Source organism: Argiope bruennichi, chromosome 1 (assembly GCF_947563725.1).
Source record: "Argiope bruennichi chromosome 1, qqArgBrue1.1, whole genome shotgun sequence".
NCBI lineage: Eukaryota > Metazoa > Arthropoda > Arachnida > Araneae > Araneidae > Argiope > Argiope bruennichi.
In genome coordinates, this window is record NC_079151.1 from 59,508,270 (window position 1) to 59,526,222 (window position 17,953).

At 28.5% G+C, this 17,953-nt stretch overlaps 1 protein-coding gene across 1 annotated transcript; it reads right to left on the minus strand.

Moving 5' to 3' along the window:
• Positions 1–1,205: 1,205 nt before the first annotated feature.
• Positions 1,206–12,019, minus strand: LOC129969826 (uncharacterized). The gene is made up of 4 exons (XM_056084418.1): positions 11,843–12,019; positions 8,026–8,157; positions 4,810–5,059; positions 1,206–1,746 (listed from the first exon to the last, which is right to left on the minus strand). The coding sequence occupies exons 1-4, from the start codon at positions 12,017–12,019 to the stop codon at positions 1,352–1,354; spliced, it is 954 nt and encodes a 317-aa protein (XP_055940393.1). The 3' UTR covers positions 1,206–1,351.
• Positions 12,020–17,953: the final 5,934 nt, after the last annotated feature.

Consider the following 17,953-nt stretch of genomic DNA (forward strand, 5'->3'; position numbering starts at 1 on the left):
TATATAATTATTTGAATATTCTGAAATATTCATTATAAAAATTCATTTTGTTATGTTATTTAATGCGTAAATTGTTTCTAACATGATGATGAACTTTATACTGCTCCAACGAGATGGACTGCTCCAAAAAAAAATCTCATTATCAAGGTTATTATATTTTTAAAGCTAGAAATTACTTTTATTAATATTTATTCTCCAGTATTAGATTACATCTTGAAGTTTTAACGATAGCCACTCAAATGATTATATAACTTTTATGTTCTATTTTGCATTTGTTGAATAAATCTCATTGATTATCGAAAACAGTCTCATCTTTTTCACTAACGGAATAAGAAATATGGTGAGAAATAGAAATAAGATATTGGAATTTTTTTTTCTTCTATATTCTTAACAGATTTTCTATTATAGATATAGAAAATATAGATAATAATACAGATTTTCTATTATAGATATATATATTAGATTTTTTTTCTATATTCACCAATCGAAGCCTACCACTAAAAATCTAGACATCATCTTTATAAAATTTCTTTTAAACTTTAATTGATTTTTCATACACTATATGGTCGATGGAGAAATAAGATTAAGATACATTGAATATATATGTATATATATTCACCTTATTTATTCTAGAAGATGCTAAACAATAACACAATAATAAAAAACACAATATTTTTCATATTCATTTCATTCAGATAATATGCCTTTTATGCGGAGATGCAAAATTCATTGTAGAAACTTTTTGGTAAAATAAGAAAGAAAAAAAAACTAACCGGAACAATATATGCCCGCCACGAAATGTCGTCCAAAAAAGCTAGAAAATATCAAGCCAATAAAGTGTAAAAAGATGTTTTTCACTCGAAACATACACATTTCGAGTTCCACAATAGTTGTTTTTAGTTTTTATCGTTCACAATTATTCCCAGTTCACAGCAAAGAAGCATGAACTGGCACTCTTTCAAAAGTATTGGTATTTCATTGGAGTTTGCTACTGCAATTTTATTGTTATCAACTAATCTATGCAGACGCTAGCATAGAATAGTTTATGAATGCTCAGTATTGGCAAAATGATGCCTATACTCCGCAAGAAATCGAAACGTTTAATGACTAGTGCTGAAATCCTATTACAATGATGGCGAAAAGTGCCATCTAACTCATCTGGATGGCGTTTCCATTCATATTTTTAGACATAATATTACCTTGTATATTGTACCAAAACCTCCCGATTTAAAACCACAGTCATAAATTATATTATAAGAAAAGAATTATTTACAATAAATATGTGAAGCGAAAAAAAATCCATAGAAATTCAGTCAAATGATGTATTAACGAATCATTAAAAATCTAACCATTAGCTAGGTTTTCTTCCTTGCAGCATCCATCTGAGTCTTGGATCTTTTCTGATTCGATCCAAAGCCTCTTGGAAAGTTTCACCTTTTATAATCGTAGGCCTCGGAAGCGGAGGGTATTTCTTATTTTTATTTTTATTAACACTTGGTGAAGCTGTGCTGGTTGGTTTAATACTGGCAGTGGTCTTGCGTCGGTTCGCATGATTCGGTTTGGTGACAGTCGTTGGGTGATTAACGGTGACTGGTTTTACATTACTCGGTTCTCCGATCGTTTTCGTTGGGTTGGGAAGGGTTATTGTTCGTTCGCTGATGGAGATATCTGCACATGCTTTAAAGGTTTCTTGAGCTCCACATCCTAAAGCAAAAGATCCATTTTTGCATTTTCCCCAGTTGTTTCCTGGAAAATAATGCTTCTTAATAATTCATTCTAATCGTGCATCATAAGGATATAACAACTGCTTGAACTTTGAATAGCAGAAATACAATAAAATTGTTTTTGTACTAATATTTTCAGATTCAGCAAAAAGCAAATCCTTTTGTAATGGTAGTCTCTTGTTCATTTTTAATGCTTTAACATAGCCTTCATAAAGTAATATTAACAAATATAGTAATTTGATGGTTAATTAAACTGAAAACAAAATTTTTTGCAGAAATTGAAATTAATAATACATAAAAATTTTCTAGCTATCAATTTTTTCATGACTTTTTTAAAAAAATAATGTAGGTTAATTACATTACATCTATTGCAATCATTTTAAATAATGCATGCAAATTATATGTTGTAGCAATTATTTGAAATAATGCATGCATTTCATTTTGCAACAGTTGTAACTCCCACGAAAAAAAATTCGTATCTTTAAAAAACAATTTTTATAAATATATTTTCGACTAGAAAAAATTATGAAACTAAGTAATCGAAATTTTTCAAAACTTATTGAAAAACTGTCCGAAATAAACCTAAAAAATTATAGATTCAAACAAGTAAGTATATTTTACAAATGATTTAACAATAGAATAAATTCCAGTATGGATACGTTCACTTGGCGAAAATAAGCTCGTATACCAAATAACATTAAGCTTCATTTTGTCTTATAATGGATTATGATAAAATACCCTCACATTAAAATCTCATGGATCAAGGCACATGTAGGCTATGAAGGGAATGAAGCGGCTGACAAACTAGCCAAAACAGCGGCTAATGCTAATCAAGATCGGAATATAATGAAGCTCCCAAGATGTCATCTGAAGAACATCCTCCAAACCGATATGATGACAATATGGCAAAAGGAATGGGAAGAAGGCGAAACAGGCCGCTCCACATTCAATATAATACCGAAAGTTTCTCTATACGCTGCCAACTGGAACAGAACGGATGTCCTTTTCTTCACTGGACACGGTCCATTCCCGACATACCTACACAGATTCCATCTGGCCAACTCTCCTTACTGTAGCTGTGGGGAGATAGGATCCCCAATTCACTATGCCACCGAATGCCTACTGACTCTGTCATGGCACATGAGAAAGCCAGAAACAAGTCTCGAAGAAGAATGGTACAGGAGAGTTGCATCGAATACCCTATCACGTGGCAAGATCCACTCCATAGTAAACCATATTCACAAATACCAAGACCTATTCAAGACTACACATTAGCTGAGACCAAAATGCCACATGTCAAAATCAGCCGAAATTATAACTTCAAAAGTCCCTCAAAAGTGCAGTTCTCGAGAAGGAAATCAAAACCACAGGATTCAGACGGACGCCACAGATTTCTGACTCTTTAGTGATTACTTATATGCTAATATATGTCATACAGATATTCTCAATGTAAATTATCAATTTTTCAGTTAGTAATCTCATTTCCCTGTAAGTTCAACTCAAAGTCACCATTTGTTTAAGTATTCTTTTCCCCTCTATCCAGTTATTACATCACCAAAATATTGAATATAGTCATGTAGGATTTGACACCAATGTGATTCTCTCTGGAGAACCCTGGATGGTCTGTCGTCTCTTTCTTTTTATCTTCTTTCTTTCTTTTTTTTTCCCTTCCATCTTGTGCTCATCCAACTGGTTAGATAACTTAGTGTTATAGGCACCGGGGGCACAGGATGGCGTTATGTTATGTTGCTTCAAATAAGTAATACAATCCTTGAAGGATGAGATAGTGGATTTGCGTGATGAGATCAATTGAATATTTCGCTCCAGATTTTGGCACACCAACAAAAAGCAGACGTGAAAAATTTAATTCCTAGGTAAGAAATTCATTGCATACCATAAAATTTCTTATAATTCAATACTTATATATATATTCAATACTTTTTGATTATTGAGAATATTAAGAAAAAACAGTTATCAAAAACTTATTCTTAATACTTTTATAAAAGATATTTTAGAGCATGAAGAATAAACAAGATATTTTGGTGCAAATATTCTTGATATAACTTTTTTCCCTATTCTTTTTTTCACAGAATCACTATTTATAATATTCAAGAATTGCTAATAATTAAGATTAATAATATAACCTGTTGCTTTTGGCTACCAATTAATTCGCCGATAAAATGGGTATTAATTAATTTCAATTAAATCGCTAGTGTAACTTGAAGCTTATAATTTCCTCAACTAAAATTTTTAACTGTCAAATCTGGACATATGTTCAAATCTTGTTCTTTTAATAAATTTGCACTTTCCTCTTTACTCTGTATATGAACATTTCTTACAAAATCGATTCCTAGGAGATTATAATATCATTAAAAATTATAAATGTTTGGATAATATATTTCAAACTGCAGATTGTCTTTTGAAATAATTTAATTTCACTTTCTGATTTTTTTTATATAAGCTGAGCAGATAATAAACAGAATCTTTCTTCTTTAATTTTCATTAATGGAAAAAGAGCACGCAATTAAACATTTGATGAAACAAAAAGGTTTGAATTTCATTGTAACAATAAAATTTATTGCTTAAAATTATCTTAAAAATTATGATTTTTGAAGAAAAATTTGTGCTTCAACTACAGTTTTCTAAATTCTAAAACATTATCAAAATCAATTTCTTGAAATAAGATTTTCGAGAATTTTCGCAGAAAATACCAATTTATTTTTAGTTCAATTTCTATTAATTTTTAGTTCAATTTCTATTAATTTTTAGTTCATTAAAAACCTAATTAAAATCTCAGAAAAACTGGCCCCAAGTTATACATTCCCATTTTTCAAGGTATATATGTGCCAAAAAATTCTAAATAACTTTTATACCATTAAAATTCTAATTAAATCCTTGAAAAATTTGCATCCAGATGTGTATTCCCATCCTTCGAGGGAATGTACCAAATTTGGTAACACTAGATCAAAAGATCTGTAAAGCTCTAACAATCACAATCACATTTTGCTTTATTTGTAAAAATACAGACACAGACAGAGATTGAAATTTAGAAAACAATCTCAAAATAAATTTAAATCTACCTTACCTGCTATATAAGTCCATTGAAAGACGCAATATTTGCAAGTAAATCCTTTTGGCAATTGTAAAGCTAAAGTCACTCGGGATCTACCATGCTCACCTACATGGTACTGTGTACTTGTACTATTAATAATAGTCAAGACATTTTGGTCCAGACATTCTTGGGTGACTTCCTTTTTTCTGTTTTTGTTTGCACAGATTCGAAACTCAAAGTAGCCCCTATGATTAGCTGTAATATCTACAACTGCTGGAATAACCTAAATACAAAAAGAGTTCAAGTATTTTAAAACATAAAAAAAATCATTGACATTTAATAATTATTATTGTGTTATAATTATAAATGCTAATAAATTCTATCGTTTTAATATTCATTTGCAAAGCCTCTTAATTACTGTAATTTCATCATAAAGTAATTCTTTCTGCTTTAAAAGCTCCAAGGGGATGATAAATCTCCTTGAGAATTTCTTAATTTTCATACCCATTTTAATGTGTCCATAAGAAAACTTCAATGCCAGCGCTCATAACTCCACAAAAATTAAACCTTAAGAAGAATACTAACATACTTAAGATTAAGTTAATTAATTAATGCGAGCAATTACTTTAATTAAACACTAACCTTAATTACTTCACAAAAATGGGAAAAAAATTGTTAAATACTTTATGGCCCTTAAACCTTTTAAAGAAATTTGTAAAAAGCAAAAATTGCAGTCTTATCGTAATGTTCAACGAAAAACAGACACAAACTTCTAAGTATTTTTTTTTTCTCTTTTTCCCAGAAAATTAGAGTTGTTTTAAGTTATCTTAATCTATTCTTTTAAATATTATTCCAAATTTTGCATAACTGATATGCATTACTAAAATATCATGTTTTTAAAAAATAAATTTTTAATTGCGTTGCACCCCTTTAAATTATTTTCGCAATCCTCACACTAAAGCAGGATCTCTACACTTCTTCCTAATGAAAAAAGAAAACCAAAGATTATATATTTTCATAAAATAGCCAAGACGCCGAAGAATGCAAAATTTAATCTCGCAGTTATGTGTGTATAAGATGTAAGTGAATAATTATTTCCTACTTTATAGATAAAATTAATTGGCTCTTTTTTCACTGTAATTTACTGTGGTTTCTGGAGAGAAGAATTTTCCGACAAGCCCTATCTGATAAAATCTATTCCATTCAACATGAACTGGCATTGAACTTGTGACCTGCCTTCTGCAGAAGCTCTGAATTATTTAACAGATCTTCAGATACGTATGTAATGTGTGTGTAAAGACACATTACATTGCATATCTGTTGATTTGGAAATGACTCCATCAGTCATGTAGATTCATGAGGATAACATTCTTAAAGTTACCAGCCAGAGAAACAAACAAGCGCAGGAGGTTCTTTGCCCTTTTCCCTTCATAAAAAGGTAGTTTGAAGCTGTATCCTAAATTACCTCGCCAGGAGAATTCATGACAGGAGAAATTACTTAAATTTATTTAATTTTTAAATATTTTTTTCACTTAGTTTGATAGAAAAATCATCATTCCTTTGATTGTTAGTTTTATTAAATTTTAGTTGAAACACAACCTAAGACTGCACTTTTTTTTCGACAAAACGTAAAAATATTTTAAGATATTTTAAGAAAAGTAATTAAAAACAAGTAAAGATATATTAAAGAAAAATAATTCCAAAACATAATACTGAGATTCATTTTTAAATCAAAGTTACTTAATTATACGCATTCATTATATCTTTATAAAAAACTTACGACCCAAACAAATAATAAGTAATTTTATGAATAAATACTTAAATCATTCGAAATAATTTTTTTTTAAAATAGAAAAAATACGTCACAATACAGTGCGATGCTGATAAAAGTACAAATAAAAATGCTTTTGATTGCTCTTCGTTATTAGAAATGTATTAGAATATATTACATTGAATTTTTCGGAGATAATCTATATCTGAAGAATATACACCATATGGAATAAATGGAAATGCTTTGGAATCGATGAAAATCATTTTAAATCTTTTGTATATTTGTATACATTCATAATTGAGTTGCTTAAAAGTTTATATAGGCATAATTTCACTCATTTCCAATATGACTTTAAAAATACATCTTGTTTGTAGTAGTACTATTTATATTTTAGAATATGTATTTCAAAAGTCTGGGTAATAAGGCTAAAAATGCTAATTGATATTTTCATTGATTTGATTGATTTTTTTAAAAAACATTTGATTACGCGTTTAATTATTTGCTAATATTTTCATTCCCTTGGAAAACAAAAGAACAAAATAAGCCTTATAGCATTACTAATATTCGTATCATTTTTTAATTCATTATAATATACTTTATTTTAATTTACCTCATTTCAATTGCATTGTCTAGACAGAGATCCACAGTAATTTTTCAGTAAAATCTTTATCCTTTAAGAGAAATGAAGTCTTTATAGCTATCTATTAAAATGAATTATAATACTGGAATTGAGTATATATTATTTTTAATGCTTATTAGTTGGTATTTCAGGGAATCTAATATAAAAATTATATTATAAAAAGCTTTTAAAATAAATATTTATTAATAATATCATAAAAAAAGCTTTTTTCCTTCTAATGTTTTAATATAATAAATATCTTTAAATCCTTCTGAAGAAATTTCTTGCTTGAGTTAAAAATGTTAATTGTAAAATATTTATCAAGATAATGCATTTTAATAAAAGTTATATTTATCATTTATATTTATCTGCATTGTCTAGACAGAGATCCACAGTAATTTTTCAGTAAAATCTTTATCCTTTAAGAGAAATGAAGTCTTTATAGCTATCTATTAAAATATAATTATATTTATTTTATATTTATTATTATAACTAAATTTATTTGTTTTCTCTTCATTGTTTTACTAAATGTCAGGGCAGAAATAATGTAGAGCACACAAAAAAAAATTTAAGCACTGTTATTAGTAAACGTCAAAAAATTTAATAATGAATAAAAATTTAACGAAATTTGGTAATTTAATGTTATGAATTTCGGAGAAAGATTTAAAAGCAGAATTCGTTTTAAGTTTAAGATGTTTGGTGACTAATTAGCAACGATAGAAGGCTCAGAATGACAAAGATTTCGAATTGATTCGAGCATCAAACTCTCAGCCAAAATTTTATAAAAAAATTTTCGACAATCATAAGAATGGAATAAAAAATGGTTTATGGAATTTATTAGAATATATTTTTCATTTACCTGTCCAGGCTTGTAATGTCTTACGATGATCCCGTTGCCAAACTTCCCTCCATTTTCATTTGGACGTGGAACATCGAGGTGCCAAGGATCACCGCAAACTCCGCATTTACCTCCATTCATCTTCCACTGAGTCTGGAAATAAAAAGTCATCTCATTTCATTAATTAAAGTATAATAAATTGATTAGATACTCATCATTAATTATATTAAGTTGATTAACCCTTTGGTCGCATTCGACGTATCTGAACGTCATGCATTCATTTGGCCACACATGACATCCTGATACATCATATACGGTCAAAGGGTTAAGAAACAAATTAGGAAGGACACTACATGGCAGGGCGAAGAATACAAAGTACCACTGCATTTACCCACTTGTTTTGAAGAATACCTTACTTTTCAAAATTATTAATAATTTGCTTTTTATCATGACTTGAATTTATTTATTTTATTTTTTTGTAATACTAGTTACTTAAATTTATCTGAATATCATACATATATTAATAATACTATGAAATAAATGAATTATTGCATAAGATCTACTGCTCTTATCAATTACTTTAAGCCTGAAAAAATTGTGTTCCAAATACAAAAATATTTATAACTAAATGTGTACTCAAAAGATTAATTGATTAGACTAACCCTTTGTTTTGAAACTACTCTTGGACTATTTTTGGACCGATTTCTTAATTTTCATTAGAAGATGAGGTTGGTACAGAAGCAAGCATTCTGCTCTACAAATTTCTGCACCACATCAGCGAAAGGATGCTTTCTCTAAAAAATCAACCCTGCACCAGGAACCTTTAATAAGATTCATTAAACACCCAGGTGAGTCAAATCAATCCTTTGGTATTTAGAGTATTAAATGTTTCTCTACTTTTAAATAAATTAAGTAGATTTTTAAAATAGACTTTAAGTAGATCCAAGTAGAGTTTTAGAGAAACATTTTAGAGAGAAATTTAAAGAAAGAAATTAGTTTTCAAGTAGATTAAACCTGCACCATAAATAGAATAGAGCTTTGGCTTTAAGACTTCCTTTAACTCGAAACCAAGACTCCTTCACTAATCCATCAAAGACTAATCACAACAAGGAATAACAGTTAATGACTGTCGTGGCAGAATGGTAATTTAACACTTTTTTATTAGTTCAGACGAAATTCTCAAGAAATGCGAAAAGTGGTTTGAAAGTAAAATTTAAGAAATTTTATTCGATAATAAAAATAATCCATTGTAGATAAAAAAAGTAAAAATTTTTTAAACATTTAATGATAGTAGTATTTATCTTGCCGTAGTAATATTTTTGACCCAAACATTTTTATTTGGTTCTATTTTATTTCAAACAAATGAGAAATTATTAAAATTTATTCATTTCTACAAAATTGTTTATATATCGTATTAAATATGCGTGATCAGGAATCATTGCATTCTGTTTTGAAAAAATTTTCAACTATTAATTTTTTAATTGGGCAATAATATTTTATTTAACTACAGTGAGGTTGAAGGTGAATAATATCAAGGTGATATTTCTACCAATAGAAATATATACTTATATATTCATGATTAGGCTAAAAAGTATGTAGTATTAATCTAACATTTACAGATGAAACACGTGAAGGTATAAAGTATTATTCTATGAAGTAAGACGTCATATTTCTACATATTTTTAGTAAATACTACGGCAATTAAATTTTCAATTTAACAGGGTCTATGAATTTCAGAAATTAATCAATTATTTAAAAAAATGTATCAATGTTGTCTTAAATTTTTCAAATTATTCAAATTTCAAACGATATACTTTTTCATTAATAGCATGCATTAATACAATTTTCAAGAATGCATATTACCTTTTCATATTTTTTTTAATTCTACTTATTATTCTATTCTCGTTTTATTTATTCATTAATTTTGAATTTTGTTAGAAGCTGTGTTTTCTTTGAAAATTCTGTTTTATTGAAAGTTGAGGAAGTTGCAATGTTTTTTTTTTATCGTAGTTGAAAGAAATTCCACTATAACAGATTCAGCTATTAAATTTACTCAAGAACCAAATTCTAATTAATGACTATCACATATAAAAATCGATTACTATTGTATAACTATCTATCAACTTTTTAAAAACAAAATCCTTTTTTAAGGACATAACTTCACAAAAAAATACTGAAAAGGGAATGCTCATAATTATTGTAAGAGGTATTTCAGCGGAGAATTTTCTTCTGACCGATCTATATTTTAAGTAACAAGGTTGTAGAGAATGGTTCCCTATTACTACGGAAATATTTTAACTAATAAATAATTAAGAGAAAAATCAGAATTTTGATTTATTTTTATTATTTACATAAAACATGATATTTTCTTATAACAGCATTTCTCGCTTTAACTTTTTGAAGAGGCAAGAGTAATGGTGTAAATGGAGGGAAAGCATAAATAGTGAAATAAAAGTGCTATACTCGAACGAGGGGTGGAGTAAACATTTCATAGATGATGTTATTGATATGAAGAATATTTTGTTCTTATTTCTTGCATTTGTCTGAAACATTTAATACAAATTAATTGCACGACTCTATTTTTGTAATTCCTCCTCTCCACTTATTAGAAAAGCTATTAAAACATTATGCAACAGTATTTAAATATTATGTAGCACATATATGAATTTGATTATATTTCATAGAATGAGTACGGACTTATGTGAGATACTGTAAATGTTCTTTTATTTTGTATGAAACAAACATTAAAAATCAGCATTATATTTAAATTATTTGACACTTACTGCAGATTTTAAAAACTTATATTGCTTTTTGCCACAATATGTTATCGTAAACAAGTTCCTGCTGTTTTTTATAATGCACGCCTACCCTTATAAGAGTGTAAGGCCTAGCATAGAACGGTGAGCAGCATTTACAATCATTGTTCCAAAATGGAAGTAATTTTAAAAAATGAAGCACTGCCTCTGCTTGACCTATAACAATGGAAAGAAAAGGTGACTATATTGCTCAACCACTTAGCATCGATAGTACTTACATACACAGTATTACTAATAAAATGTAATAAACGTTACATACAGTAACAATATAATGATTCAAAAATTTTACATGATGAACAATCTAGTTTTAAATGGAGTCTAAACATTAAAATATATAAAAATAATCATTTCCTCGATGAGAATAGAACTCAAATTTAACAGGTCATAGCATTACAGATTACTCCATTAATTTAAAAAAAGTCCATTATTCTGTTGATAACCAAAGAGTTTTTTTAATAAATTCCCAAATTATGCGCATCTGTTTTTAGGAGCTGGGCTTATAAGATGATAATTCTTTGCAAATATGCATTCGAATATATAATTATCCGCGTCACATGGTTCGGATTTTTGCTTGCATCTCTTATTCTTAATGTTGTTTATAATAAAAGTTGGTTGGTTTGTTGGTTGTTGGTTGTTTTTTTTGGCGCAAAAGCCATGCTGCGCCAAGCAAATGTTTATAATAAAGGATTATAGTATATAAGTATTATCAAAATTATCTTTTTGTGCCTTTAACGTCATTCTATGTATAACACCCTGTTTCTGGTTTGTTACGAAGACACTTAAGTTATTTCCTGTTCGGAATAATTGGAATGCTATAAACAATCGAAAACGTAAAATTCAATAAATGTAAAGAATTTTTAATACATTAAGAACCTAAAAAGTCTGATGCGAGTAAAAGTGTTTGTATATCAGGAAAAATCACCGTGTATAGGTATGAAAATACTGTGTAATGTATTTTTAACGAATAATTTGATTTTTTTTTCTGGGGTTTTATTTTTGGTGACGGAAAGTACATAACTTACATGCATTCCACCACAATACAAGCCATCGTCGTCGTAGTTTTTAGGAGTGTCATATCCATGTCTCCACATACTTGAACGCGATGGTGGCTCCATCAAACGAGCATGGCCCCATATGCAATGCACGCAACCAAGTAGGAGCAGGATTTTAAACATCATCCCATTTGTTTCTGTAATCATTATTCTGTAAAAAAATATCATCTAAATTAGATATAAAAATGCAATAGAAGTCAAAACGAAACTTCGGAACTTTTAACTTTTGATCTAGTATTTGCATAAACAATTTATTACATCACTCTTATGCTATAAAGAAAAATTCAATAAAATTTATGAAATGCTGTCAATTAATAGCTAGAGCATCAAACGAATTTGATGAATGAAATTTTCATGCGATTTTTTTCCTTCAAATTGCATAGCTGTGACAAAATGTAAACGAAAATATACGTAGTCTGTTGCCATATCTTTCTATATAAATTTGACAGTTTAGTGGTGTTTATTTTCGAAGCAACATGAGGGCTATTTAAGGTTGGGTCTCGAAATTTTGAATCGTGGACGTATAACGAGGCCGGCACGCATTTCTTGAATCCGATAATCCTAAACCACAAGGAATTACTTAGATGCATTGTAAGACATAAATTTTATACTAATACAAGCTGTCTATCTGTTTATTTTTCTGTGTGTGTTTACATTTGATACTCAAAAGTGCAATAAGATAGATAAACTTTTATTATCTTTTACATCATTATTCTAGATTTCTATCTTTCTTTGAATTCCAGTCAATTAACTTTCTTTCGCCACAGAATATCCCCGAACTTGGAATCTCTAGGATTCCCTGTCGGTTGAAAGGATATACGTGGAAGTATTTATTAAGATAAAAAAATACACAAAATAAAGACATAAAATATCAATATACACATAAAAAGACATAAAATATAATTAATGCACATAAAAAGACATAAAATACCATCAATACACTTAAAAAGTAACTATATACAATATTATAATGATGAAGGAGGTGTTCGGTGGGGAGTATGAATAGATGAAATCTATTGAAGTTAATATATTCCGGAGAAGAGCTTGGTTGAGAAATGAAGCGAAAATTTATACTGGGCTTGGGTCTGGAGAAATCAATTCCTCGTTCTCTTGTAGGAACCGCACAGGATTTCTAATTTTAACCTTGGACATCTTGTTTCTCATAACGTTGGTCTACCAGATATTTTCTAGGTCGGGGGTGGGTTTTTTTGAGATGAAAAGATGTGGTGAGAGGGCAGCTAGTGGCATAATGAAGGGGATCGCCTACTTCGCCGCAGCCACATTGATCAGATCCTTTAATATGGAATCTCTTGAAATATGAAGGAAAAGGGCCATGGCCAGTTGCAAAGATAATGTCAAGCCTATTCCAAGATGATGGGTTAAAGGACACTTTCGAGATGATTTGATGGATGTTTCTGCCAGTTGAGCCATTGTCCCATTCTTCTTGCCATTGCTGTAGGCTCAATTCATTTAGAATACTTTTCAGATGGCTTTTAGGAGCTGGGTATTGAAAGGGCGTACCTGCAGAAATGGCTTGTTTGGCTAGGGAATCTGCAACCTCGTTTCCGTTGTGTCCCACATGTGCTTTAACCCATCCTAACTTAATAGAAGGTTGGGGGAGCAGGATGGCTTGAATTTCCTGAACAATTGGGCTTGAGGTGGAAAATGAGCTGATCGCTTTTAAGCTGGACTCGCTATCACTCCATATTTTAGGGTTATGATCGAATTTGCTAGCCCATTTACATGCTTCCTTAATTGCCAGCAGCTCTGCCTGAATGACAGAGTTCTTTCCATTCAGTTTGCCGAGCCACTGATGAGTAATTTGTTCGTTTTGGAATACGCAGTAGGCAAACCAGTCAATTAATGGGAAGATATTCAAAATACATACAGGATTCTCTTTATTACAAGATAAATGTGAACACGAAGTACAACCTAGGGAAATATTTGATGACCATTTAATTTGCTGGAATTTTAGTTACATTTAATTTCACTAAAATCTCATATATATAACTAGATATTATGCTTCACTCAGCAAAGTAATTTTAAGCATCAAATTGTATTAGGCATTAAAAGCGCTTTATTTAATTAAATTTACATTTGTACAGTTTAATGTGCACATGAACATTCTTACGAGTTAGAAGGATTCTATTTAGGCACTTTTGCGAATTATTCATTATGGTTTATGAAATTTTTATGCATGTATATTGAAATATAAATACTTCACATTTCTGAAAAAAGACCGACTTCCTACAATTTTTAAAACTAAAAACTTTTTTCTACTAAAAAGACAATTTTTTCATTTTAAAATAATATAAAATTCCTTATAGTGAAATAATATGTTCGGAAATGGGATTAAAAATGGGGGAAACGATAAAATCTCTCTTAAATTTTGTTTAATTATTATTTTACTATCATCACTCCCGAGATACTCATTCGCACCATATGAAATAACGTAACCTCTACTACGCCAACACATATGTATTTTCCTTTATTATTAGCAGGGATAAGAGAAAGTGGAAGGAACCCACTCTTGCCGGTTTATTTTCTTATTTATACTTACTTTAAATCAATGAATAAAATTAATTACTTTCTAAAATCTTTTCAATTTCAGTCGATTTATCATAAAATTAGCTAATTTGTTTTTGAATAAGTAATTAAGTGAAACACATTTTTAATTTTATAATTTATTACAAGGATTTCAAACGTTTTCGTAATTTGAAGATTAGTCTTAGAAAATTCAACTTTATAATCAATAGCAAACAACATAAATAATATTATATAAAAAAACATAGAAAAATTACTCATTTTATTTTTTTTTAAAATCAATAAATAAATATAATGAATAATCAAAAAATTCATATTTATTCAAATTTAGTATAAAATTATCGAATAAGAATTTTTTACAAAAAAATTGCTGATCATCCATTTTTACTCAATGCACTATGTGAAACGAAATTTTGGGAAATTAATCAGTATTTCTAAAAAAAATTTTAAAAAAAGGGATAATTTGATGCCTACGCATTTTGAGGCTTCAACAATTTGTTGCCTTCAAATCACTTCAAAACCTCAAGCAAAAACAACATCAACATCTCTCTTGATAATAATAATATACTTTCAAGCAATTATAAATAGCTGGTGATAATATACTTCCAAGAAAATAAAATAATTTGGAAATTTTTTTTCATATGTTAATAAAAGAATTCTCAAAATATAAATAAATAATTACGTAATCGTTGTCTAATAGCCAAACTAAAGTCAATTATTTCCATAAATAAAAAGAAAAAAATTGTAAAATATTGAAATTTTTGTTTACTTAAAAAAAATCGAAATTTTTTCAAAGTTATTAAAGATTAGACTTTTCTATCGAATAAATAATTGAAATGTGGTAACTCTGAAAAATTGTTTTGGAAATTCAGATTCAAAATACGATTCATTTTAAAACAAAGGTTATTGAAAATAAATACTTAAATTCATTTATTAATTTTTTCAAATTTCTTTTGAAATAAAGCGCATAATCGAAACAATAAAAACCGAAATCATGTTTCATTTAGAATTCATCAATTAAATATTGCAAACGATGAGTTTTATTTAAATTGATGCGAAAAAGTATTTAAAAAAGAACTTCAGAGATTGATATGTATGATTATGCCATTCAGTATAATATATTAGAACCCTTACCTTGCACAACAATGGATGATGAAGATGAGCGGACACTGAAAGATGAAAGGGTCCCAAACACCTTTTAAAGTGGAAGGAGGTCTCTTCTCGACAGCCTTAATCACTCACAGCTCAAGAATTCTGAAAGTTCCGTTCTTAGCAGGTTTTTCTTTTTGGAAGAACGGAACCCTAATTAATTTTCTTCCTGTTACCTGGGGAAAGGGTTTGTTTTTTGTTTATTTCTGCTATTTGTACGTCGTTAGTGGCATCGGTGTGACTGCTGATGCTTCAGTTTGGAAGTAAAATGGTTTAAGTCTGACATAAATTTTTGTTCCTTTTTAAAGCAAGTTGTAACACTTGTAGGCAATTTCTCTAACTGCTTAGGATAACAGATGAACGAGGAAGTTTTGTTTTTAGATGTTTGATACTCTAGTGTTGTTTTCAGTTGGTTGCGCAATTATTTTAATCGCTTTTAAATTTATTTTTAGTTCTATTATTTTAAGTTCCATGTAAACATAAGAATTATGGATAATATTTTTCATACTACGCTGTAAAATTCCAATTTATAATAAGAGGGAGTTAAGTGCATGGTATAAATTTAAAAATATATGTTTCTTCTGATTATCTATAAAATTACTTTGAAGTTAAAATTTAAGGAGTGTTTACTTTCGGCATTAATTTCATTGGTTCATTTATTTATTTAATTTTCAATTAATATTTTAAAAAAAATAGTCAAACCTAAGATCACTTAATTATATTTCTTTGTTACGATTTTACCCAGAAGATAATAAATTTTTTTATTGATTTTCAGCGACAAATTTCAATATAAATGATCTTAAATTTATTGATGTTTAATATTTAATAATCTGATTAATTATGATGAAATTGTTAAATTATTTAATATGTATTATTTTCTTATGAAAAAGCATATTCAATGAAATTTCCATTCCGATTGTCCCACATATTTTAAATGAATATTTCAGACTTTTGCATAATACGCTTCAGCCTTTTCTAATTTCATATATGAATTATCTGCACATTTTAATGTCAAATCAAAATTAAAATATTGATTTTGCTTTCTTTAACTAATAATCGTTTTTCATCAAATTTAATTTGATTTATGGTGTGTGTGTTTTTTAAATCATAAGATATTATTTATTAAATCAACAAAAAGATCATTAATTTTAAAATTCTGATTCGTATATTTTGATTTTCTTAATATAAATTGAACTGAACTATATTCACGATTGTGTAAGAAATTATAAAGATGTTGTGATAAAAATTATCACTTTTAATTTTGATTAGGAAACAAAAATAATTTTACGAATTAATATAGCTTGATTTTTTTTTAAGTAAAACAAAATCCAATCAACGATTTTAATTTCAGTTCAATTTAAAATCTTTGCTGAAGGAATGTCATCAAAATTCAAAATGTAGCCTTATTTCATATCCAGCTATATTATTTGATAATATAATAAATAATATATCTTCTTGATTTCGTATAAGCTTTTAAATGTTTCCTTTCTTGATTGAAAAAATTAAATTTTCTAATCGATTTTTGATTTTAAGTTTTTATTTCATGAGGGGCACATTTAGAAGCAAATTCGGGAAAAAATTATTCCAAAATTTTCTCGCATTTATGACAATGAATTGTAAAATATAATATGAATAAAATTAAAATTATTCAGAGTACAATAATGTGAATAATATCTACAGTAAAATTTGAAACTATTCATTCATTTTTGCATTAATCTTCAGATTTAAAGTAAAAATTTTACTTTTTGTAGCACATTAATCAAAACAAAGCATTTCAATACATAGCATTTTCGTTATTTCCATGCGAAATAAAAAAAAAATATCTAAGCATCGAGAACAACTTTCACCAAGGATCCAAACCCATTTTTTCTATTCAATGATAATTATCGGAATCAAGCTATTTAAATTAAGATATAATAATTTTATATTTCTGAATTCTAATGTGAAACTGATTTTCTGCTTTTTATTCTCTCATATTTTTCACGTTTATAATAGTAGAATCAGCGGACATGCGAAAACTAATTATCGCATCAGAAAGCATGCACAAGCACCATACCACTTTTCCTCTCAAATGAAAAGATACTCTCAAGAATCGCTGCAGCCAAATGTCGGTCGACGACCTGCCTCTGACCTTATATCGCGCATCTGAATATTCAAAGGGAGTTGCCGATGAATCAATCTTGAGACGGAGATCCGTGAACACCCCTCCTTCACCAAACAAACCCAAATACAAAGGGATAACAACATAACAGAAACCAAAAAAAGTAAAAGTAATAATTATAAAATGAAAACCTATTCAAAGAAGCCCGGATCTAAAACTAGGTTACACTAATGAAAATTTCACTATTGAAAGTGAAGAGTGCTCAATAATCCAAGAAAAGCGAAAAT

What these genes read in the sequence shown, in the direction of transcription:
- LOC129969826 (XM_056084418.1), bottom strand. Translation starts at nt 12,019, where the DNA reads ATGATTACAGAAACAAATGGGATGATGTTTAAAATCCTGCTCCTACTT. An exon ending in GACATTACAAGCCTGGACAG is followed by an intron (nt 5,060 to 8,025) that starts GTAAATGAAAAA and finishes TTTTGTATTTAG; the next exon opens with GTTATTCCAGCAGTTGTAGA. An exon ending in TCAATGGACTTATATAGCAG is followed by an intron (nt 1,747 to 4,809) that starts GTAAGGTAGATT and finishes ATTATTTTCCAG; the next exon opens with GAAACAACTGGGGAAAATGC.